Source organism: Agelaius phoeniceus, chromosome 17 (genome assembly GCF_051311805.1).
Source record: "Agelaius phoeniceus isolate bAgePho1 chromosome 17, bAgePho1.hap1, whole genome shotgun sequence".
Classification (NCBI taxonomy): domain Eukaryota; kingdom Metazoa; phylum Chordata; class Aves; order Passeriformes; family Icteridae; genus Agelaius; species Agelaius phoeniceus.
This window is the reverse complement of record NC_135281.1, coordinates 8,659,418-8,683,502: the sequence shown is the minus strand read 5'-3', so window position 1 is coordinate 8,683,502 and position 24,085 is coordinate 8,659,418. Positions and strand designations below refer to the sequence as shown.

Sequence of the window (24,085 nt, the reverse complement as noted above, 5' to 3'; positions counted from 1 at the left end):
GAAAAGCTTCCTCAGCACTCGGAGTGTGTTACCCCTGGAAGGTTCCTTATTAGGCATTCCCTAGAGATCACATCCTGGGGTGTCCCCATCCTGTTCTCTGACGCCATTATCTATGCCAAGCTCTCCCAGCCCTTTCCACTTGCTCCCAGGCCGGCCTTGCAGCTGAAGTAGTAAACATTGCCTGCGTTTGCCAGCCTGAGAAAGGCCTGGAAAAGACAAGAGTGCAAAAGCCAGGGGGCCTTTCACCCAGCTGGTCAGAGCCCATCTACTCTCTGGTGTTCTGCCCACCTGCAGTGTCTGCCTTGGGCTGGAAGAATTAAGAGAACATCTCCAGACACAGTCTGAGGGATGCTGTGACTCCTCCTGGCTGCCCAACTGAAACTTCTGAGGAGTTAGTTCTGTCCCCGGGGATAAATGAGATCTTTGAGACCAGGATTTCAGTTTCTTCTGCAGTTTAATGCCCCATCACTCTCCTCACCCTTTGGTCCCACGCAGACACTGCTGCAGGAAGCTGCCAGCCTTTCGTGCAGAGGTGGAGCAGGGCTGGGAGCTCCACTGCTGGGCTCTGGCACACTCCTGCCTTGCAGCCACAGGCTAAACACTCCCTCTTTCCACCGGCTCCACCGCTCCTGAGCAGGGACTGTAATCCCTGACCCGGGCAGGCAAGAGCAGCTCTGGAGCTGGCCTGGAGGGAGGGGGCTCTGCAGGCAGCCACCCCCTGGGAGCAGCGTTCCTCTGGATAAAAGTATATGTGCTGAGGAGGGTGCTTTGGGGAGGCCTCGTCACTTCAGATTAGGCTGTAGCAGGCGTATCCTGTTTTCTAGGAAAAAGAGGATTTTGTGGCTAGCTTTGTTAGAGAGGCATTGAAGATTTTTCTTTGTGTGCCTTGGCGTTTGAAGTTTGCAGGCGGTAGCTGCAGACTTTCTAGATGTTCTGGTTACACGGATGACACTTATTTTTAACCTTATTTTTATTAGAGGTTTGTATCATGTGGGCCTGGCCAGCCCACAGGAAGGGCTAGAAACTTCTTGTAGGAGGGATAACATTTCCTATCTCTGTGTAAACAGCAATTCCCCCCAGATGGGAAAAGCTAGCCCAGCTGTAAGGCAGGCTGGGGCTGTATTCCCACATGTGGCAGCAGGATGAGGCTCTCCCACAACAGGAACAGACCTTGCTTCCAGCAGCCAGAGCCCTGCTGAGTGGCACAGCTCTCCCCAGACTCAGGAGAGGTGCCAGGAACAGGAGACCTGCTCTGGGGAGCCGTGGTGAGGAGTGACTGGCTGCTGAGAGCTGTGATGGAGCAGCACTGGTGGAGCTGGTGGAGAGGCAGGCGGCCAGCACAGGGCTGGGGTGAGGGCTCAGACAATGAAGATACTCATGGAAGAGGAGGAGACATCCTGTGGGACGTGCTCTGATGGGGTCTTGCAGTGAAGAATGCTGTGCATTGAGAATGACATTACTGTGGGCTGGGAAAGAGCCTCTGAGCTGTGTGTACATCAACATGGGAACCCCAAAGCCTGAACGCAGCAGGAGCCTCGCTGCCGACTTCGGTGGAAAGAGAAGTTCCTCCTGCTCTCAGCCCCAGCTTGCAACATGCCAAGCTGATTTAATGGTGCTGGTGCTCCTCCCTGCCTGCAAGAAGACTAAACAAGTGCTCAGCCGTTACTGGGATGTGGAATCTGGGACCCACAAGATCCGGAGGTGACAAGGTTACACTGCTGACAGCTGTAGGTAATGGCACATTTATTTATTTGTGGAGGATCTCCAGGAACGCTGCTGTGATACGTGGAGTAGGTCCCAACTCAAACCCTTGGGTGCAAAGCAAAAGATGGGAGGTGGTGGCAGCCAGAGCAGAGCTCTGGGCAGGGGATGGCATTAGTTTGCCTGGCAAGGGTGACAAAGGTGAATTTTAGGAAGAAATTAGAAGTGGGAGAACTGGGTGGACAGAGAGGAGCTGGGCCTGGTGCCATACCCCAGGTGTATTTTAGAGAAGGCACTGGCTGAGCAGCCTTCAGTGAAGAGAAGGATTCGGGGTTGGGAGCGAGGAGTTATGTGTGGAAGAGCTGGCATGGTTGCTGGGAAGCCTGTGAAAAATGAGGATTCACTGTCAATGTGAATGGATGTTGCCAGTCCTGACTGTGTGACAGTGACAGGGAATGGCTCCTTCAGCTGGTTGGTCACTGGCTCCATGAATTTGAGATGCCAGCCAGCCAGATGAGGGAATGGTTCTTGCTGGAATGACATTTTGCAGAAGCTGGGCAGCCCAGCCTTGCTGCCAATGGGAGTTCCTCCATCATGGGCAGGGATGTGTCTGTGGCACAGCGTGCAGAGGACATGCTGCTTGTGCCCAGGGGTGCTGAGGGACCCCCCAGCTCTCCCTCCCTGCTCTCATGAGCCCTGGCCAAGCTGCCTGCTCCTTGCAGCTGCTCCAGCTCTGGAGTGGAGGAGCTTTGCCCACACAGCCATGTCCCATCACTGGTCTATGCTGGGAAACCACAGGGCTGGTGGGAAACAGTGAAGGAGCTGCTTTGGTACTCTTCTGGCAGAGACTGCTGATGCCAGCCCAGGCTCAACAGGAGAGCCTGGAATGTGTGGCAGGAGCCTGGATATAAAATCTCTGTAAAGGCACCTTGTTTCCCATGAAATGACGTACACATTCTCTTGATTGTTATGAAATAAACTCCCAGCATCTCTCTGTGGTGTCTGTAGCAGAGACAGGAAAAGGATAAAGCTTTGGCTCACCGTCTGCCAGAGCTGCTTTGTCTGGTACCAGACCTTTCCCACAAGCAGTTTGCAGAGCCTTGCTCTCCTGAATTAAATGATAACTGAGGGGCAGAGAGGGAAAGAGGGCGTTTCGGCTGGCGGGAGATTGATGGCAGGTCAGGGAGGCCAACAGCAGCAGGAAGGTTTCCGCAGAAAGGGAGAGGAACCCGTGGATGCTGGAAGGGCTGATTGCACCCTCACAGTGCCCTGGAAACTCTCACAAGCACAGCTCTCAAAAGCATTTCCCTTTCCTTAATCTGGGAAAACAAATGGGAGTAAAATCTATTTGTTTGTTTTAATCTACTCGCCCGAGCTGCGAATTGGCTTTAGTTTATGTGGTGCATGTTTGTTTGAATGGTGATGTTTAGTATCCCCAGGGGCTTATTCGGAGTGGGTTTCTCAGCTCCTCCTGTTCACTTGCAGAGCATTTTTTACATTTGCTGCCAAATTTTTCATGCTTGTGTTCTGCAGGGATGGAGGTGTGGTTTGGGGGAACCTGCTGTACGGGCCTGGGGCTGGTCCTGCAGATTTCAGACACTTTGGCTAACTAAGATTTCTTCCTGACCTTGAAAGCTCATTTCTATCACACCAGGATAATCATATTACTTTTCTTACTGTTATACACTTTTCTACTGAATCTTGAAGTAATAACAGGCAAGCAGGGAAGATTATACCCCACGTGGACTCCGGATGCTTTGTCTGGGGCAGGAGAGGCGCGGGCTGTGTCCCTGGCCCCGGGACAGCCCTGCAAGTGCCTTGCCTCTGGACGGGAAAGGGAAAGAACAAACAAAAACTGAATGTGAAACTTGTGAGGCTTTGTCTGCAGGGTTGTGCTGCATGGGGCAGTGTGGGTGCTGCTGGAAACCGGTGGGCAGAGCTGGCTCAGTGGGTGAGGGCTCTGCCCGGCCCTGGGGTGCCAAGGGAGTCTCCTCTGCCTCGGGGACTGAGCTGCGTGGGGCTCCGAGGGCCGAGCCCCGGAGAAATGATGAACCCTGGGGGATGCTGGGCACAAGAGGTGATACCAGGACGCCGGTGGGTACCAGGGGGTGGGGAGCCCCGGTAGGGTGTGAGACACCGGAGGAATGTGGAGCCTCCGGAGAGGGATGCTGAGCCCCGCGGGGGTGATGCGGAGCACCGGGCAGGGTATGCGGGGAGCCGGGGCAAGGGGAATGTGGGGCGCCAGGCGGTGGTCCCAGGCGATGTGGGGCAGCGGATGGGACACACTGGGGCACCGGGGGGTGTGGAGTCGCGGCGGGGAGGATGTGGCGCCCCGGGGGATGCGGGCCCTGGGGGAATGCGGGACCCCGAGGGCTGCGCGCCCGATGGGCTTGGGGGGCCCGGCGGGTGCGGTGGTGCTGCGGGCCCCGCGCTCCCCTCCCCCGCCATGGGGCGGCGAAGGAGGAGGAGGAGGAGGAGGGGCTGCCCAGCACGGGCAGGGTTAAAACGCCATGTAATCGGAGCGCGGGGCTGTCGGGGGCCGGCCGGGGCGCGGGCAGCGGCGAGCGGCGGCGCGGCCCCGCTGGACGGCGCGTCCCGCCGCGGCGCAGGTGAGCGCTGGACCGGGGGCACCGGAGGGTCCGAGCCGGAGCCGTGGCACATCCTCGTGGGCGGCTTTGTTGTCCGCGGCGGTGGCGGGGGACAATGAGGCGGGAGGGGAAGGCGGCACCGGGCGCACCGGAGCGCCGGGGGGGGGAGCGCCCCGGCCGGTCTGGCGGCCCCGGTGCCCGGTAACCGGGGACTCGCGGCTTCGCCCCGGGGGCTGGGACAGGGGGCAGGGGGTGGTGGGCCCGACGGCCACTTGTTGCCGGCACTCGGCTCTGGGGCGTGTTGTAGGGATCGTTGCTCCCACAGCTTCGGGCATGGTCCCCTAAGTCCCCCTGGTCCCGCCCACCCCTCCGGTCCCGTTGCAACTTTGGGAGTTTCCCGCGGAAGCCCCGGGGGCGCGTCCCGGGACTGTCACGGCGGGGCCGGTGCGGGACCCCCGCGACCCGCGGGGCCGGGCCGGGGCTGAGCCAGGAGTGCGGCGGGAGGGTCCCCTCGCTGGTACGGCGAGTGGTGGCTGCGGGGCGGGGGTGGCTCGGGGGGGCCGGGGTCCCCCTGCCCGGCTCCATCGTCCCGGGCAGCGCCGCCTCCAGGCCGGGGGCACCGTGCGGAGCTGCCGGGGGTACCGGGACACGGTGGCGCTGCTGCCCCGGGCCGAACACCTTTGTTTTCGGTTCTCGGTCGGGGATCTGACAGCGCATCTTCCCTCTCTGTTGGCAGGAAAAGAGGTTCCCGGCGGCGCCTCGGGCGCGAAGCCTCCCCGGGGCCGATCCGGAGGGACGGGGTGGCCGGAGCAGGTATCGACCGGAGGGCTGTGCTGGCATCCGCCTCCTGCCGGGCCCGCAGGGAGCCTCCGGGGAGGGGAGATCAGCGGAGAAGAAGGGATGAAGCTCTTCGGCGTGGCCCCAGCGTGGGGCACAGGTCCCGGGAAGCCGGGAGAGGGGAGCGGCGGGGGGACCCCTTGGGGAGTGGTGGTCCTGGGGCAAGAGGTGGTCTTGCGACGACCTCCCTCGGAACGGGAGAGGAGGGCAAGGAGGGAGCGGCTGGACAGTGCTGCCCTGAGCAGTACTAGTACTCTCCTTTCCTGCCTCAGTTTCCAAATTTTTAATCAGCTGAGGAGTGAGGCCGGGTATCCCAGTCCCGCCTCTGGGGCTGCACGGGGCTGGATGGGCAGCCGTGGGGACAGCGAGGTGTCATTGTCATCTTTGGTCCTCTTGTTCAGGAGGAGAATGAAGCGGTGACGACTCCGGACAGAAGCCTGGCCACCTCTGAGCGGACCTCACCTGTGCACCAGAGCCCCCAGAGCCCCCCGAGCCTCCAGCCCTGCCCGCAGCCCCTGCCCCAGGCCGCGGGGCTCGGCGGGATCCCAGCGGGATGAACATGGTAAAGAGCCCGGAGCCGCTGGAGCAGCGGTTGGCGGGGATGGTGGCTGTCCGGGAGACGTCTCCAGCCTGGTCTGCGCTGGGAGAGGAGGGGCCGGTTCGTGTTTTGTTTCTTTTCTTTAACCCAGCTTTGCTGCGAGGCAGCGGGGAGAGCCGGGGTGGGCGCCGAGGGCTGCGGGGGGAGCGGAGCAGGGCAGGAGGAAACCGGGGGAAATGGAGGGAAGTGCCGGAGCGGGAGAGCAGAGAGGCCAGACACAGGAAGCGGGCAGGGGGAGCTTGCCCTTCGCCCCCTGCCCTTCCCAACGAGCACATCTGCGAAATCGGCGCCTTTCTTACGGAACTGCCAACCCAGCAACTCCTTTCTTCCCAGGATTAGAGGGAGATGTTCGGTTTGGGGAGACTTAAAGGCCATTAGTGTGCACCACAGCCCAGAGCCAGCCCGGCCATTAGGGTCCTTTATTTCTTTTTGTTATTCAAACAGGGCTTGGGCGATGGCTCCATCCCAGCCATGGGTAAAGCTTCCCTCCAGCCTTTTGATATGCATGCCCCTGTCTGGAGGCAAAGTCCGAAACCTCCCCACCTCCTGGGGACATGCACCTGATAACAGGGCGGCCTCTTTTCTCAGCAAGGAAAACTGAAACCTGCCTGGGCCGGGCTGGAGGAGCAGCCCCGGGAGCAGGGGCAGGGGTCCGGTCCAGAGCACGGCCCGGCCAGGTGAGCCCTGCCCACCCTGCCCTCTCTGCCAGGTGAGCCCAGCCATCCTGCCCACTCTGCCTGCTCTGTCCGCTCCAGGGTGGCCAGCAGTCGTGGCCAGGCAGGGACCAGAATTCTCTCTAAGCAGTTAATGCTGTGGCATGGTCTTTAACCAGTTTGGCAAATCTTAAAGAAACTGGTATTGCAAAATGAGGGCGGGCTGTGGAGTCAGCGGGTTCATTGTCTTCTCGGGTGGGATTTGGCTGCAGGGCACGTCCTGGTCACCAGGCAGTGCCGGGGCCGCCGCTGGTGCCGGGCTCTGGGGGAGCTTTCGGCCATGGAGCTGGAATTGTGCATTATTTGCCTCCTCATGGATTCTCCTCTGTACATGGAGTGCATGACTATGGAGCCCCGGGTGTGTTTGCAGGGCGCTGGGCAATGCAAACACTGCAGGGTTGGTCTCCCCTGAGCCAGCCCATGTGAGGGCAGTGCTCTGTTTCTGATTATTAATGCCCTGAGTGTAATGCTGGTGTGTTTTTGCGAGGGGAGGCGAGGACAAAGAACCAAGCCTTCCTCCTGAGCAGCAGGAGGGGGTGAGCTCACAAGGATGTGGCTCCTGCAGGGGACCCTGGGTGGCCAGTGGGGCAGCAGGATGGGCTCCTGTGGCTTCAGCACTTGGTGCAAACAGCAGGAGAAGGGGTGGGAATTGCAGTCGTGCTGCATAGGTTTAGGATTTTGGGAGAGGCACTTTAATGAGCAGTTTATGCCATGGTTTGCTGTTCCCTTTCCTGTCAAAGGATGGTGACAATGTCCTCAAGTGATCTTGGGCAGTGCAGCTGGAGAAGGGCACGGACCAAGCAGGGAACCAAGCAGGGAGCTGACGTGCCTGAGCTCACGGCAGGGCCTGTGTCCCATGCAATGGACCCACAGAGCTGTGACCTGTGGCTCTCTGCTCTGCCAGCAAGCAGTTCCTTCCAAAGGGATGATAACCCTTTTTTCCCCACTTTACAACTGGAATAAAGGCCATGGGGGAGCCCCCTAAGCATGTGGCAAAGCTGAGCGTGGGGCATCAGGTGTTCAGTCCTGGTAAGACCTGGCCACTGTGTCACCTCAGCCCTTCACCTCCCCAGTGCTGGGCTGACAGCACACCCTTGCCTGGCGTGCTGGACATAAGGCAGTCTGGGGCTGAGGAAGGAAAAGCCATTTTGAAGTGCAAGTTTGAACTTCCTGGACTCAGGTTCCTGACAAAGGAATGAATGCAGAGGTTATCTGAGAGTCTCAGTGGAGTTTTGTGGGTGCAGATGTTTGGGAGGGCTGGGAGATATCCTTGCCTGCTTCTGTCCTCCCTAAATCTTACCTGCCTCATGCAGCTCCATCTCCTTGTACCCTCTGGTTCAGATTACCCTCATGCTGGGAGAGCAGCCTCCCTGTAGGGATTCCCAAGGGACATTCACTTTTTGGTGAGTTTTGCTGGTTTTGGTGGCAGCATTGCTGCCAGGCATGGCTGCTGCTGCTCTGCAGCACTTTGGGCTGGGGAGGGGGAGCAGACCAGGAGGAGCTGGCCCTGACCTGGCTGTGCTGTGCCGTGCTGGATTCTGCATCGTGGAGCATCCGGGGCCATGCGGGACCATCCGCCTGGGCCGGGGGCAGGCGGCGAGTCTGGGCAGCTCCCAGGAATTGTTTGCTGGTCTGGAGCAGATGTGCTGCAGCACAGGGATTTCTGCACACAGCTGTGGGGGGTTAGCAGTGTCTGGTGCCATTCCTCTCCTCCTCCCTTTGTCCAGGGGGGAGGCAGTGTGTGCACCGAGGTTTCTGCCTGTGGAGGTGGGTGCTGGACACCTGTTTTCCTTTGTGTTTGAGCATTACCAGGTTTTTAACTCTGCCCTCTGCGTCCAAAACATCAAACTCCAACTGGTCTTTGTTTGTCGGAGGTGCTGACAGATGATTTCAAAGCAGAAATCTCAATTGTTAGGGCAGTGGTTGGAGGTGACGCAGAACATGAGTGACACAGAAGGGGTGGTGGGCTGGAGCTGGGGTCTCCCTGGGGTCTCTGGGGCTGAGGGGGGTGTTCCTTTGCCTTCCTAACAGGGCTGTAGGTGGGCAAAGCCCTGTGAGCTTCTCAGCTCTTGAGTTCCGTGCTGCTGAAATGACTGTGCTGCTGAAATGACTGTGCTGCTGGAGAGGCAAGTTGCAGCACAGACCCATAGCCCGGCAGTGAGGCAGCAGTTCATGGCATCCGGGTGCCTCTGGGAGAGCTGGGAGCTTCCACTTCAGGAAAACAGGAGCCAGGGAGGGCACCCAAGGGAAGGCAGCAGAGCCCCAGCTCTGCAGGGACACCATGGCAGGGGCTGCCAGCATGCACAGCCCCCTGCTCTGCCCCTTCACCCCGGGGCAGGGCAGCTGAGGCCAAGAGCAGGGGGCAGGAGGAGTTTTCTCCCTCGGGGAGAGTTTAATGCGGGCTCCAGGACTTTGCCCCCCGTGGCGGCTGTGCCTGTCCTGCTGCTGAGGAACAGCCCACCCCCCTCTGGGCGTGCTGGGCAGCTGGAATACAGGAGGCTGCTGGCCCAGGGGTGGGCTGGCCCCAGGGGTAGGCTGGCCCCTGGTTTCTACAGGGTGGCCTCCAGACAGGGTCTGTCTGAGTGAGCTGGGGCTCAGCAGCTCGGAGCCAGCTTACAGATGTTGGGGCAAAACCTGGTGTTCCCTAAGGATAAGTGGGTTGCATCTGGGACCTTTTTTAGATGGAGCTGGTTGACCTTTAGGGCCACTACATTTATGTGCAAGTGCTGTTTATTTCCCAGGACCTTTAGATGCATCTCCAGTCAAACCTCTCTGCTAAGGGCACAAAATTAAAGCTGGCTCAAGGACCTCACTCTGTCTGCTCTGCCCTCCCTGGGGCTTCCTTGCACACCTGAATTTCCTTTCCCTTCTGGCTTCTACAGGCGACCATCAAAAAGGAGAAGAGCCACGGGCAGGATGAGGCAGACTGTAGGGCAAAGCTGATCCTCATCAACGGGGACAATGCCTCTGGCGTTGTCCTGGAGGCAAATGGGAAGCCCAGCACTCCAGGTGAGGGTCACCACACTGAGCCCTGAGTGCTCCCAGGGTGCACAGGGTTGGGGATGTCACAGCCTCTGTCCCAGGCCTTGCTCTGTGGCCACAGTCCCCCATGACCCCACTGGATTTCTGTGATCCAGGAGCACATCCAGGCAATGCTGTGGTTGGGAACGGGTGCCACACTGCCATGCTGGCTCTGCCCCTCAATAGTTTGACCCCCATGGAGTGAGGAAAGCAGGGGAGCCCCTCCAGCCTGAGGGGTGCCATTGACCTGAGGGGCTGCATTGCTGCTCCTGGGATTCTCCAGTCAGTATTCCCAAATCCCACCTCCTGGGTTCACAAGGTCTTGCTTTAAATGACCTGGTGACAAGCCCAGAAGAGCTGGCATGTGGCCTCCTTGTGCCTCTTTCAGGAACAAGGAGTAGATAAGAATGTCCCCATGCTTGCTGCTAGTCCCTCCCAGTTTTAGGGACAGGTGGGTGATCTGGGGCTGTGGTGCCACAGTGGGAGCCCTGGGGACACCACTTGTCTCTGCCTCCAGCCACATTTCTCTGAGATGAGCTTTTGGTGTCTCCAATTTGTGATGTGGGAGCAGTGGGAGGCTGGGGCATGCAAGGACAGGTGGGCTTGCAGAGCCTGAGGCTGCTCTGTCTTGTGTCTGCACAGATTCCAGGGGCCTGGGGCTGCTGCCCCTGAAGAAGGAGAAGAACAGCAATGGAGACCTCTCCAAGAAGGACCTGGCCTGGCCACTTGATCTGCCAGTGCAGAGGGTAAGTGAACACCTAGGGTGCTTTTTGGGGGCTGTGTTTTTGGGTGGCATCTGGTGCCAGGATCCTCATCTCTCCCTCTGAGCTTCTCTTGTGCTCAGTGTCAGAGGAACAGTCCAGTGATGAATGCAATACCCACAGTGTAATGTTTTAATTTTTAAATTCCTGCTTCTCATGATACAGCAGCAGGAGGGGGTGGTGTGGGATGCAGCAATGCCCATTACAAGTTGCAGCAGCCTAATAAAATATGCTGATATTTTCTTTAAAGTCTTGGTTGTATTAATACACTGAAGCATCTCATGCCTCCCACTGTTGGGGTGAGCTGGACCCCAGTTTCACCCACCGTCTTTTGTTGATTAGATTGATAAACCTCCAGGGTCTGGAAGCATTTTTGCCTTCTGGCTTTATTGTTTTGAGTTAGAATTAACACCCAAGGTTGGAGATCTGCCTGAGACGAAGCAGCTTCCAAAAGAAAGATCCATAAATCCAGTGGGTGAAAATTGATCTTTCTCACTGTTTAGTTTGGGGGCTCTTCACTGCAAAATCTCATTTAATTTTGAATCTCTGTTGTGCTGGGTGCAGGCAGCAGGTCTGGGCTGGACTGTAACTCTGACCACCAGGGAAAGGCTGCCCTGGGTGCTGCTGCAGGGCTGCTGTGGGAAAGAGCACCCATGGGAGTGTGAGAGCATCCAGGGTGTGTCAGTGGGTCCATGTCTGGGATGGGTGCTCTGCCATGGTCTGTGCTTCTCCTGGCATCCCCATCCTCCCAGCTGTGGCTCCGGCTCTTTGCCATGCTGGGTGCAGTGGGCTGCACCAACGGGGCTCCTGAGCCTTGCAGAGATGCTGTGGAGCAGAAAGTTGCCCAAAGGGGCTCAGCACAAGGTGCCTCCAGCATCCATCTGTCTCCTCTCACCTTCCCCAGGGCACTGCCTGTGGTGCTCAGCCCCATGAGGCACAGGCTGTCCCTGTGTCCCTGTGTGAGGAGGGCACCCATGCTGTGGCAGGGTGTTCTGGTAGCAGGTGCAGCCCTGGGGCAGGGCTGGGTGGGAGAGCAGCTCAGGCAGACGCCCACCCTGTGCCTCCTGTTGCAGGCAGGGCGGACCCAGCAGGAGATGCAGCTCAAGGACCCAGCACGCAGTGTGGAGCCTCTCAGGGAGTGCCAACTCCCGGGAGGGTGAGGGTCTGGCAGGGCCAGGGCTCCCCTGGGGCTTCCCTTGGCCTCCAGGGCCCTGCACTGCTGCTGTGCCCTGGTCAAGTGTCTTCAGAGATGGTGCAGCCCATCCCCGTGCCTCAGTTTCCCCTGTGAAGGGGTGTGTTGGTGCTGTATTTTGCCCCTGCTATAAACTGGGTGCATTGAGCACCCTGGGGTGGATTTGGGACAAGAAAATGGGAGGGGGCAGTGGTGCACCATTTGCTCTGGGTCTGGCAGGTAAAAGCAGAGCAGTTTTCCTGCAGATGTCCCCATTAAGGGCTCTCCTCTCTATTATTCATGGCTGCAGTGGTGCCCTCACTCCCTGGCTCCCCCTCTCTGATCCCCACTGCAGGGCTGGGGTGATGTGGGGATTGGGGGTGATGTGGGGCAGGTCTCTGCTCTCCCTGTCCCTCTCCCTGCTGCACTCACCCTCCTCTGCCTCTGCCATGCAGAGCTCCAGGCGTCGCTCTGCCGTGCCCACACCCGTGACCATCGACCTGACGGAGGAGGACTCGCAGGACTCATCCCAGAGCAGCAGCACACTCTCGGGGAGCAGCTCCCAGGAGGGCCAGAACGGCTCTGCTGACCTGGGGGCCGAGGAGGCAGAGAGCAGAGACATGGGCATGGCACTGGAATACCAGGTATGGAGGGGCTGAGCTCTGCTCCTGCACCCACGATGGTGTGGGGCAAGGATGAGCCTCTGTGACTTGTCCCAAAACAAACTTGAAAACCTCAGTGCTGTTCGTCCAACCCAGCCTTCCCTGCATGCCTGATGGTGCCAGGCTGTCTCCATCTATCAGGCTTGGATGCTTTGGGGACCAGCCCTGCCAAGCTGCCACTGGTGCCACACGTGGGCCCCCCGAGACACACATGAGTGTGCCGTGCCTTGCTCAGACAGGCAGTTGCATGTGCAGAAAACATTTCTGTTGGGGATGCTGGAGAGAACCGAAGCTGCTGGGGCTGCAGAGCAGGATTTGGTGCCTGCGGGCCGCAGGGCAGGGCCCCAGACTTGCAGGAATTGGGCAATTGCATCTTGCTGCATAATTAAGTATGTAATTGCAGAGCAAAGCTGGGAAGGAGGGCTCTGCAGGCAGAGAAGTGACTTTTCTCCGTGTGAGGTTCCTTGCTGTGCAGAGCACCCAGCATGGCCTGTGACTGTCACACCAAAATTCTTGGCTCCTTTTTCCTTCTGTTTTTTTTGCTCTGCCACATGTCCTGCTCTCCCCAGCAGGAACAAGAGGAGGGTGGGTGGGTGTCCTCTCCCTGGAGTGCAGCCACACAACACAGGCTGAGCTGTGAGCCCTGTGAAGGGACTGCCCTGTGCCAGGGAGGAGCCTCACCTGCTGAGGGCACTCCGGGAACAACCCTGGTGTGTTTGCAGAGACCCTGGCAGGGCAGGCAGGAGTGGACACGCAGGGGGCAGGGTGCCAGGTGGGCTGTGCCAGGACGGAGCATGCACCAAGCTGTGTGCCAGGCACGGGCTCAGCATGGGGCTGGCACACACAGGCCTCCCCACCAAGCTTCAGCATGGATCAGAGCTGGGATGCAGTGCTGCCAGGGGGCAGTGGCCTGGCCCTGTGCTTTAGGGAGGGGTTGCAGTTTTTGGAGATCACTGCACTGAGGTTCTATGTGCGTGACACACATGGTGACACACCGGGGCTGTCCCCTGCGCTCCAGGGCTCTCCTGCCCAACTGCCCAGACAAAATGGGGAGTTTTGGCTGATCTGTTGTGTTGTGCTTTCAGGATGGGAAGGAGTTCGGAATTGGGGAGCTTGTCTGGGGGAAGATCAAAGGTTTTTCCTGGTGGCCTGCGATCGTCGTGTCCCACAGAGCCACGGCCAAGCGCCAGGCAGTGTCGGGCATGCGCTGGGTGCAGTGGTTTGGAGATGGGAAGTTCTCTGAGGTAAGAGAGAACTTAGACTCTGGTTTGTCCCAGCCCAAAACACCCTTCCCTGCACGTTTCTGCCCCACTCCCGAGGCTGGCTGTGGGGGTGGATGTGCTCCTGCAGCCTCCCCTCCCAGTGTTAAGCATGGCCAGGCCCTGGCAGGTTCTCATGGCTCTGGTGTCTGTAAGTAATCACTGTTAGGTTGGTGACAGCATCCAGACTTGGGGACATCTGCCTGGCTACTTCCCAGCATTTTGGCCATGCTCCAGATCTTTCCCTGTCACTCCCTGCTTGGGGAGGGATGTCCCCTCAGAGCCTCTCACAGAATCAGCGTATCCTGAGTTGGAAGGGACTCACAAGGATCTTCAAGTTGCACTCCTTCCCTGCACAGCACAGCTCTAAAATCCCACTCTATGCCCAAGAGTGTCATCCAAACACTCCTTGAGCTCTGTCAGGCTCCTGCCATGACCACTTCCCTGGGGAGTGTGTTCTAGTGCCCAGCCAAGAACCTTTTCCTAATATCCAATGAGGATATTTCCTATATCCAACGAGGATACCAACCCCTCCCACACTGCAGCAGGAGGGAGGAAGTGCTGTGATGGTGTCACACCAGCAGTGCCGGCAGAGGGTGCAACCCACCCGTCCTTGTCATGCTGCTGCTCTTGGCAAAGCTGCCACTGGGCTCCTCCTGTGGCCACAGTGCTTGCCGCTGGGGACTGCACAGTGCTGGGGGATATGGCCCAGCAGGGCATTCCCATCTCACAGCTGAGGTCTTGGTGCTCTCTCCCAGGTTTCTGCAGACAAACTGGTGGGACTGATGGCCTTCAGGCAGCATTTCAATTCCTCCACGTTCAACAAGCTGGTGTCCTACCGCCGTGCCATTTACCACGCTCTGGAGGTAACCACCAGGGGTGGGTGAGGAGGTGCCAGCTGAACCAGCTGGGCTGGGGGGCCAGTGGGATGGGATGCAGTAAAACCCGCCATTCACTGCTGAGATTATTTCCAAGTGCAGCTGTGGGGCCAGGCTCTGCTTATCCTGAGGGTTTGGGGGTAGCTGTGGCTGCTCCAGGGTCTCACTGCTCCAGAACCCCAGGCCAGACTCCCTGCGAGGGCTTGGATGTGGCAGCATCATGGCAGCAGGGCAGTGCCAGGCTGGCCAGAGGTGTCCCAGGTCAGTGCAGGATGCCCTTTGAAGTGCAGACCCACAGGCACCTCTTCTGCCTTTTCTTGTTGCTGCTTGCCATGGAGCAGAATCTGGGCAGGAGCTTTGGCTGGGCTGTCCCTGCTTCTGGCTCAATTGGGGCTGGTGGAGGACAGATGGGCTCATTGCAGGGATGGAGGCACGGGGCTGTGGCCAAGGGCACACCCAGAGTGGGAATCCATACAGCTGCCACCATCCCAGGGCCACTAAGCCCTCTGTGTGTGTGTGTGTGTGTGCTGGGTGGGGAGGGGGCCGGGGGCTGTGGCCCTGGCAGGCTGTGGCTGCTCCCCTGACAGAAACCACCCTGTCACCCTGTCCCCTGCTGCCCATCCTCCTCAGGTGGCCCGGAGCCGGTCGGGGAAGACGTTTACAACTGGCCCCAGGGAGTCTCTGGAGGAGCAGCTGAAGCCCATGATTGACTGGGCAATCACTGGCTTCAAGCCCCTGGGGCTCAAGGGACTGCGGCCACCCAAAGGCTCAGGTGAGGTGGTGGCATCAGCTGGCTGGGGGCTGCTGGGGGCTGGCATGGGCAGTGGCCACTGGGGGCTGCCCCTGGCTGAGCCTGCTCACCCTGTGCTGTGGCCATGCCAGTCCAGTCCTAAGGGGATCCTGGGGCTTCTCACTGGGACCCTCGGTGGCATTGCAAAAAGCTGGAGCAAAGCACCCTCTAAGCCCCATTGAAATCACATCTGGCAGAGCCTTGTGCCATGTGTGAGGACCTGGGTGGCCAGGAAGGGTCCTGCTGTGGCTGGGGTGAGACCTGGCAGGGCTTGGCAGGTGTCCTGAGGCTGGAGGCTTGTCCTTAAGGAGGTTCCTTTTCCTTGCAGAGAATGGGGTGCTGAGGAATGGGACAGAGGAGATGGTGTCCCTTGAACAGTGTCCCCCCACCAAGAGGCTGAAGACCTACCCCTGCAACAGCAGCAAGGAGCAGCGTGTGGAAGAGGACCAGACCCGAGGTAACCAACAGAGAGAGCTGGGGAGTGGCTTGGCCTAGGCTGTGCTCCCCAAGAGCGCTGGGAAACCATTCTGGCAAAGGGCTTGGCTCTTCCCAGGAGCCATGAGCCTGGTTTCTGAAGGCAAAAGCTTTTGTGGTCTGGGGGTGCTGACTTGTGCCTTACAAGACACCAGCAAACCCAACTGCAAGACATGGGCTGGGCCCCACCAGCTTGGAGCATGTGCTGCTACAATGAGCTCTAATATCTCCATCAGTGAAAGGATGGGGGCTTTGCACCAAAGTCTCTCAGCAAAGCTGGAGTAGTTCTAATGCGAGAAATAAGGCACCTGTAAGAAGAGTGCATTTAAAGCTTGTTACACAAGGAATGATATGTCTTTTTTTTTTCTTTTTCTTTTCAAATTTATAAAGAGCAAATGGTTTCTGACGTTACGAACAACGGCGGGAAGCTGGAAGGTAAACACTGGCCCTGCCTTTCCTTGAAAGAGGTGTGAGGTGCTGGGGGTGCCCAGCAAGGGTCGTGGGTCCCTTTTCAAATGCACCATGTAGGAGGGGGGGGAGTGCTGAGGGGGACAGGGTGCTCAGGGGAACGAGATGCTCAGGGAGGGACGGGGTGCTGAGCAGGTCCTGCATGGGTGCCACAGCCACATCTGGATGCAGTTCCAAGGACAGGCCCCATTTGGGTGTATTCCTGAGGGCAGGCTTTATCCAGACATGCCTCCAGCCTCTGTAGCCTGTGGTGGGGTGTAAGGGGGCCCTGCCCTGGGTGCCCCCTGCCCTGGGTGAGTGCAGCTCTCTCTGTCCCACAGACAGCTGTTTGTCCTGTGGGAGGAGGAACCCGGCCACCTTCCACCCACTGTTCAAGGGGGGCCTCTGCCAGACATGCAGGGTAAGTGCTGCTGTGCTGGGGCTGAGTGGGAGCCTGGGAGAGGATGGGGCTGGCCATGCTTTGTCCCCCATACTGAGGGGCTGTCCCTCAGTGTGTCCTCACCACCTTGAAACACTGAGGATTGCACCTCCAAAATCTCGGCGTGTACTGAGAATGGAGCAAAACTGTGTTTTCCATTGTCTAAGCACGGCTCCTGATCCTCTGTCCTTCCCTGCTCCTGATGTCCTTTTGCTAGGATAGATTCCTGGAGTACTTCTACATGTATGATGAAGATGGGTACCAGTCCTACTGCACCGTCTGCTGTGCAGGCAAGGAGCTGCTGCTCTGCAGCAATGCCAGCTGCTGCAGGTGAGCCCCATGTCTCTGCTCCTGGGCTGAGGGCCTGGCATCATTCCCAGCGAGCTGCAGGAAGCAGAGTCCTCCATGAGCCTGGGCAGGAGCTTGCTTCTCTCCAGTTGGCTGCCATGCAGCATATTGTGACACAGCCTACTTGCCCTTACTGAGCCAGGTATCACCTGAATAAGCTCTGTGGAGGTTGGCAGGAGACTTACCCATGCCTTGGTCACCAGCTTGTGGTAGCAGCCCTAAAAACCAGGGTACTGCCTGGAAAAATATCCTGTAGAATGGTGGGGGCTCTGGTCCGTGGCAGGGGAGGCTCCAGGAGAAGCTGTGGTGACCCAAAGGGATTGCTGGGGTGACAAGCACAAGCTGTTGTGGTTCGGGCAGGTGCTTCTGTGTGGAGTGCCTAGACGTGCTGGTGGGGCGAGGGACGTCAGCCAGAGTGAAAGAGCAGGAGCCCTGGAACTGCTACATGTGCCAGCCCCAGCAGAGCCGCGGCGTGCTGCAGCGCCGGCAGGACTGGAACACGCGCCTGCAGGACTTCTTCACCAGTGACAAGGGACAGGAATATGTAAGGGCTGGGGGCAGGGAGCTCATGTGCTGGGATGTGGGGAAGAGGGTCACTGAGGGCAGGGTGAGCTACCTGGATTTCCTCTTCCCTCTGCCTCGGTCTTGTTCACCCAGCCTTTCCAAGGGTGCCAGGCTCTTGGTCCTGCAGATGCTCTCCTGAAGGTGGAGGTGCTGCATTCAGAGCCTAATGGGACAATGCAGCACTCCCAGGGCTGGGGCTTCATGGCTGTCTCCATTGCAGGCTGCACCCAAAATCTACCCAACAGTTCCTCCAGCGAAGAGGAGGCCAATTCGAGTGCTCTCGTTGTTCGATGGGGTGACAACAGGTGAGGCAGTAGGGAAGCACTGCTGGGCAGCTCTTAGCACTGGGCATTGGGGATGAATCATTCTGTGGGCTCAAACCTCTCTCTAAAAGCATGGTGGGGAGGAGGGGGTGAAAACAGGGAGATCCCCATCAGAAAAGGGATGAGGGCAGGGTTTCCCTTTCTTGCTGGAGAGGGTTGTGGAGGAAAGGAGGGATGGAGGGAGGGCATGGAAAGGGAAGGGATGGAGGGGAGGGCATGTGTGGGCCCCTCACAGAGGTGTTCCTGCTGTGCCAAGTGTGATCTGGGGTGGCTGGTTCCCTTGAGAAGCCAGAGCTGTGGGGACACCAGTAACCTGTATGCTGAAGTGCCTGAGGGCAACTGGTTTGGCTCAGTTCACTCAGCTCTGGCATTCGCCTTTCTGGGAGCAAACCTGCCTGGAGGAATGGGTCAAATAAAAGTTGACTCACCCTGAAGTGCTGTTTGACTACACCCACATAGGACATCCAGGAGCAGCCTCATCGAGCGGTGCTGACGAGGGAGACTTGGAGGCTAAAGAGAGCAGTGCCACCTCAGACCTCTGTCCGTTGGCAGGGTACACGGTGCTGAAGGACTTGGGCATCCAGGTGGAGAAGTACATTGCCTCAGAGATCTGTGAGAACCCCATAGCCGCGGGCAAAGTGCGGCCCGAGGGCAACATCACCTACGTGCACGATGTCAGGAACATAACCAAGAGAAATGTGAGCTCTGCTGCTGTGGCAGCCTGAGGGACAGGGCACCGTGGGGGCATGGGTCTCACTGGAACAAGTTTGTGCCCTGCCCCATGGGGAGGAGAGACCCATTTCTGTGGCATTCCCTAACAGTCTGGGCTGTCTGTTCTCTGTAGATTGAGGAGTGGGGTCCTTTTGACCTGGTCATTGGTGGAAGCCCCTGTGATGATGTCTCCCTTGTCAATCCAACCAGGAAGGCTCTGTTTGGTAAGGCTGCTTTGCTCTGCTGGGCTGCATACCTTGGGATGGTCCTGGGCCGTGGAGCCACTTTATGGGTGGTGGTTCAGCCCTGGGCTGTATTGGTGATGGGCTGCTTCCATACCCATCTTGGGGAGGGCAGCCAGGCCCCCCCATCCCCAGAGCCCCAGCTGCTGCCAACCTGTCACAGACATGTTTTATGAAAAATCCTTTCCTTAAGATTTTTTCTTCTGAGAAGCTGAGAGGCCTCAAGAACAAAATGTAAACAATGATTATCTGCTGCTGTAGAATGCAACAGGTAGATCTGTGATTGTTGTAGTTGTAGTAGTTGTTTCTAATTAATGGCCAATTACAGTCCAGCTGTCCAGACTGTCTCGGTCAGTCACAAGCCTTTGTTATCATTCCTTTTCTATTCTTAGCTAGCCTTCTGATGAAATCCTTTCTTCTATTCTTTTAGTATAGTTTTAATATAATATATATCATAAAATAATAAATCAAGCCTTCTGAAACGTGGAGTCAACATTCTTGTCTCTTCCCTCATCCTGAGACCCCTGTAAACACCGTCACACCAACCTGCTGCTCGGCTCTTTCCCCACAGAAGGAACTGGGAGGCTGTTCTTCGAGTTCTACCACCTGCTCAACTACGCCCGTCCCAAGGCAGGCGAGGAGCGGCCCTTCTTCTGGATGTTTGAGAACGTGGTGGCCATGAGGATCAACGACAAGAGGGATATTTCCCGGTTTCTGGAGGTAGGGATTGCTGACAGCTGTGGGAAAGGCCTTGGAGCAGGTGACATTTGCTGGGCTGTGCAGGGTGTGCCGGGTGTGAGGGTCTGGCTATGGTTTCCTGTGGCCCTGATGCAGGAAAACCCCCTGCGTGGTGCACATGCCAAGGAATCAAGTTAAGTCTTGGCTCTGGATCCTCCCCTCTGGCTTTCATCAGGTCAAGCCCAAGCACAAGTCCTCTGGGGGAGGGGTTTTGCCAGCATTGCAGAAAGCATCTGTTCCCAGCAATGTCTGTTATTTCTAGGGAGAGGGGGGTCAGGGACTGGGAAGGAGGTTTAACTCTGTGGTAGCCAGGATGGGTTGTGGGTCAGCAGGGACCACTGGTGTAAAATCACAGTTGAAGGCTGATCCTGGTCCATGGGAACCAGCACTGAGCACCCCGTGATGGTCAATAGCTGCTGGCTGTGGCCTGGGAGCTCATGTGGCCACCCAGGCTTTTCTTTGGTGTGAAACAGGGTTTGTGGGAGCTACAACATTTTGAGGATTTCCTGATGACTTTTAAGTCCCTGCAGTGCAGTGGGAAGGGCTGTTCATGCAGGAGAGAATCAAGCCAACATTTCCTCTAACTTTTTTTCTCCTTCTTTTTTGGCTCGCAGTGTAACCCAGTTATGATTGATGCAATCAAGATATCAGCTGCCCACCGAGCTCGTTACTTCTGGGGCAACCTCCCTGGGATGGACAGGTAATCAGTCAGTCTGCTGTCCTTGGATCTCTCACGTTAGTTTTGGTTTGTTTTGTAGTGCCCATTTGGGTTTTTTTGTCTCCCTGGCTCTAAGCCCAGCTCCTGGGAGCAAGAAGCCACAGCTCCCACATGGGGCAGCTTCCCTTCAGCAATGTGCACATGATAATTAATGCTCTTACTATAAGCAATGATGAGACCGCGGGGGAGAAGTGTAGCAGCATCCCCTGCCCTGGCCCTGAGGGTTTTGGAGGGAGGAGTGATGGGGCTTGCTCAGGATGCTCTGGTGGGTCTGGCTGGGGATGCACATGTGGACTGCCTTTGGGGTCAGGCCCAGGCTGATGTGGGGTGCTGTATGGCAGCCCTGTGCCCCAGACAGTGCCATGGTTATGGGTTTATGGAAGGAACTGAGTGGCTGCTGTGGCTGTGGTGGGTGGTGTGGGGGAGCTCACACCACAGCCAGCAGCTGCTGTGGCAAAGCATGAGTGCACCCTGCTCCTTGCTTCACACCCTGAATTCATGGCAAAACACAGCAGAAGGACTGGGAGCAGATAAATCCAATTACAAGCAGCCCATTACACCAAGTATGTGTGACAGAACCTAAAGGTTTTGCACTGTGGATGCTTCTGGCCAGCAAACACAAGGCTGGGGTTAAATACTTTTGCTTGCTTATATTTAAATTGCCAGCATTTGTTGGAGTTAACACTGAGCTAAAGGCATTTGTAAGTAAAATAACAATTCCAAGCCTTTGTCATGTGAAATGGCTGTTGGACTTTCATCTGTCTGATTGTAAGGGAAGTGCCCAGCCCATGACTCAGAGCTACTCAGTCCTATCTCCATGAAGTAGCCCTGGGGCAATGCTTGCAGAGGTGCTACTGAGCAGAGGCAGGCTGGATGCCCAGGCACAGGAGCCTCGCCAGGAAATCCTACAAGGTGCAGGGCACTGGGGATGGTGGGAAGCCCCATCCTGAACTGCTTGGGTTGTGTGGGGCTGGAGAGCTGAATCCCCTCCCCAGAGGAGACTCCTGATGCTCACTGTCTTTGGGTGGCCTGGGAGCAGGGCTGCCCAGGGAAAGGGATTCCTGCTCTGCCTCACCTGCCCTCTCCTTCCTCTGCTCCTCAGGATCTTTGGCTTTCCCCTGCCCTACACGGATGTCTCCAACATCGGCCGCGGGACTCGCCAGAAGCTGCTGGGGGGCTCGTGGAGCGTCCCTGTCATCCGGCACCTCTTCTCCCCACTCAAGGATTACTTTGCCTGTGAATAGCAATTGGAGCGTCCCTCGTCTCTCTGGTAATGATGCACAGCACCGCTGCTGTGGCGGGAGAGGGACGGGCACGGCCACCGGGCTGCCAGGGCCCCGTCCCTCCCCAGGGACGGCAGCCTGGGAGAGCCGAGGAATGTCTGTAACCAAAGAACCTGGCAGGGCAACTTCTGTAAAGGGACTAACAGTGATCCGTAGTAGGAAATGATGGACACGAAGCTTTAATTACCCAGCACACGAAGCTCTATGCATCGCTGATGAGATGGGAGTCTCATCCTCCAGAGCATTAACTATTCCTGTTTAGCCTGGAGCTGGGAAGTCACCACTTGCTGAGCAGCCAGTGTGCGGGCAGCTGCTGGGGAGCTGCAGGCAAACCTGAACTACAGTGAATTGGTGCTTTTCCTAAACAAACAAAACCTCTTGAAGTAACTGCCAAAAACCCCCAAACCATAGCAGCAGGTGTAAGGGACCCTGCTCAGGTTACACACTGAACACAGGATCAAGAAACCAAATCTTTTTTGTTTTTATTTTTTTTGATAAAATTTAATTTTGTTGTTATGATGTCTATTGCTGCTTTAAGGCATTACATAAGAATGTGGAGATTCCTAGACCTGAATGTAGCTGAAACTGAACTGTGAGGTGATAGAATTACTTTTCTAGCTAGAACTAAAGAAATATTGTTTTATATGTTTGGTTGTAGTTTACAAATATTCACTACTTCATTTTTAAAGCATCTAAAACCTCTCCTTACATTTTAAAATCCTGCTGAATGGTTTGAAAGCTTACGCAGTAACTGGAGCAGGGAGGATTTGGGCTCCAGGGTCTGTAAAGGAAAATATTCCTGGAGCATCCATCTCCCAAAAGAATGTGGTATGTCAGCAGGAAGGACAGCGTAATGGTCAGTGGCACCCTCAAATCTCAGCACCCCAAATGTCACGTAGGATGTCATGAACCCAAGCAGTGGTGGCAGGGCGTTCCATCCAGGGAAAATCCCACCCAACCCTCATGGAGTGCAGGGACCAGGAGTGCAGCACTGCTCTTGCCTGTGCCCATCTCATGCTGTGCCCAGGGAACAGGACAGTGAGGCAGGAAAGCGCTGCCACTGCTGGGAGCTCTGGGGCTGTACTCTCCTCCCATCCCTGTGCACACAGGTGGGATTGTGTGCCCAGCCCCAGCCTGGCAGCACCCCGGGGGCTCCAGGGGCTGTACCCCCAAACTGGGAGCTCCTGTGGCCACCGCTGATTCGCTTTTGATTGCCTTCCTCTACTCCCCATCTTTGCTAGAGTGATTATCATGCTTTCCATGAAGTCCTGGGCACGCTGAGCCTGTGGACCAGCAGGTGCCCATGGCCATTTCTGCCAGGTTTCCTGTAGCCACCAGGCTGTTCCAGCAGGCATCTCTGGGGATTCTGAATTCCAATGCACATTTCAATGCACTGAAACCACTCCCCCCTTGGTCCCTCTATCTTCCCCTACCTCTGCTGTTCACCTGCCACCTGTCTCTGGAAGAGCCTTCCCAAAATGATTCAGGTTCAAACCGTGGGCCAACCCTCCACCCAAGCAATGCCAGGCTGCCTTCTCTCCTGCAGGGTGCTGTACAGCATCACTGGGAAGAAATTCTCTCCCAGCTCCTTCTACCTCTCTGGCACCCCTGTCCTTGTGGTGGAGGACAGCAGCCACCCATTTTCCACCCTTGTGTGCAGTTTTCCATCCCAGCTCTGAGAACCAACTTCTCTTGGTCTCCAATCTAAGGCTGTGCTTGGGAAGCAAGGGAACAGCAAGGGAAGCCCAGGTAGTTTAAAGGCTTTTTTTCCCCTGTTTTAAGCTGGAATGAGAGAACTCCTTGGGGTTTCATTCTCGGTGACTTGTTCAAGCCATATGCTTTAGTTAAAAAAATTCTGAGGAAAGCCAAGCAGGCTGGTCCAAGTCACTGCTGGCACCTCCAGTGCTTGACAAGTGCTTGGGGACACGGTGCACCCTCTTGCCACCAGCCCCCAGACTGGGAAGATGGCAGGGCGGGTTTGGTGCGTGCTGGAGGTGTTTGGGAAGCCTTGGCACTGCCAACACTGCACCAGCTGCTTTTGGACTCTTTGCCAATCTGTGGTCCTTGTGTCCAGCTGGACCCCAGCCACAACACTAATTCCTCATCCCAGGTCCTTGCAGTCCCCGTTTGGAGCCCAGCATGGGGCATGAGGGCAAACAACCATCAGTGCAGGGGCTCAGGGTGACAGCCATCCTCTGCTCTGATGGGCCTGATTCTTCCAGACTGGGCCAACACGCGCCCTCCACTCCATGGCATCCCTGATCTTACATACTTCAGATCTCACATCCTTTCCTATCTGATCAAAAGGAAAACAAATAGATGAGGGGAAAAAAGGACTTGGGGAAAGTAAACAAAGATAAAAGAGGAATGAGAATTGTCTTGGCATTAAGCTCTCTTGATGAGAATTGCAGTAGACAAGTCTTCCTTGAAATGTTTTTCCCTGTAAGAGCTGCCTTTTATTTTGAGCTTATAAAATGTTAAGGGAGGGGGATCTCAGAAATTCCTTTTAAATACTTTTTAAAGGTTTTTAACTCTCCCTGGTGCTATTTTTTTAGGGTAAGGATTTCTAATGTCGAACATGCTGCGCGTTTTTATAAAATCTTTTAAAAATAAGAGAAATGTATCATTTTAAACACATTTCACAGTTTTTGTATCCTGGAGTGTGGAAACTCACAACTCTGCCTTGTCCACATGATTTCACTGGTTTCCATGTGGGAAAAAAATGTCGACAGTTTACCATTTATCAAGTCTGATTAAAAACGAGTATTTCTGTATGGCTGGACAGTCTTATTGGGGGAAATAAAGGGGGTTCACAGTGG

At 56.7% G+C, this 24,085-nt stretch overlaps 1 protein-coding gene across 1 annotated transcript; it reads left to right on the top strand.

The window, feature by feature from the left end:
- Positions 1 to 1,101: 1,101 nt before the first annotated feature.
- DNMT3B (DNA methyltransferase 3 beta) lies at positions 1,102 to 24,022 on the top strand. Its single transcript, XM_054644204.2, has 20 exons — positions 1,102 to 1,731; positions 5,026 to 5,102; positions 5,528 to 5,784; positions 9,320 to 9,446; positions 10,101 to 10,204; positions 11,846 to 12,034; positions 13,138 to 13,296; positions 14,070 to 14,177; positions 14,820 to 14,961; positions 15,308 to 15,436; positions 15,844 to 15,888; positions 16,242 to 16,321; positions 16,557 to 16,669; positions 17,048 to 17,231; positions 17,472 to 17,556; positions 18,034 to 18,272; positions 18,419 to 18,509; positions 19,099 to 19,247; positions 19,880 to 19,965; positions 21,086 to 24,022. The coding sequence occupies exons 3-20, from the start codon at positions 5,680 to 5,682 to the stop codon at positions 21,225 to 21,227; spliced, it is 2,277 nt and encodes a 758-aa protein (XP_054500179.1). The 5' UTR covers positions 1,102 to 1,731; positions 5,026 to 5,102; positions 5,528 to 5,679; the 3' UTR covers positions 21,228 to 24,022.
- Positions 24,023 to 24,085: the final 63 nt, after the last annotated feature.

Excerpts from the sequence above, each read along its gene's own strand:
- DNMT3B (XM_054644204.2), top strand. The coding sequence starts at position 5,680 with ATGAACATGGTAAAGAGCCCGGAGCCGCTGGAGCAGCGGTTGGCGGGG. Across the intron at positions 16,670-17,047 it reads AGCAATGCCAGCTGCTGCAG|GTGCTTCTGTGTGGAGTGCC; the intron begins GTGAGCCCCATG and ends TGGTTCGGGCAG. Across the intron at positions 18,273-18,418 it reads GGAACATAACCAAGAGAAAT|ATTGAGGAGTGGGGTCCTTT; the intron begins GTGAGCTCTGCT and ends TGTTCTCTGTAG.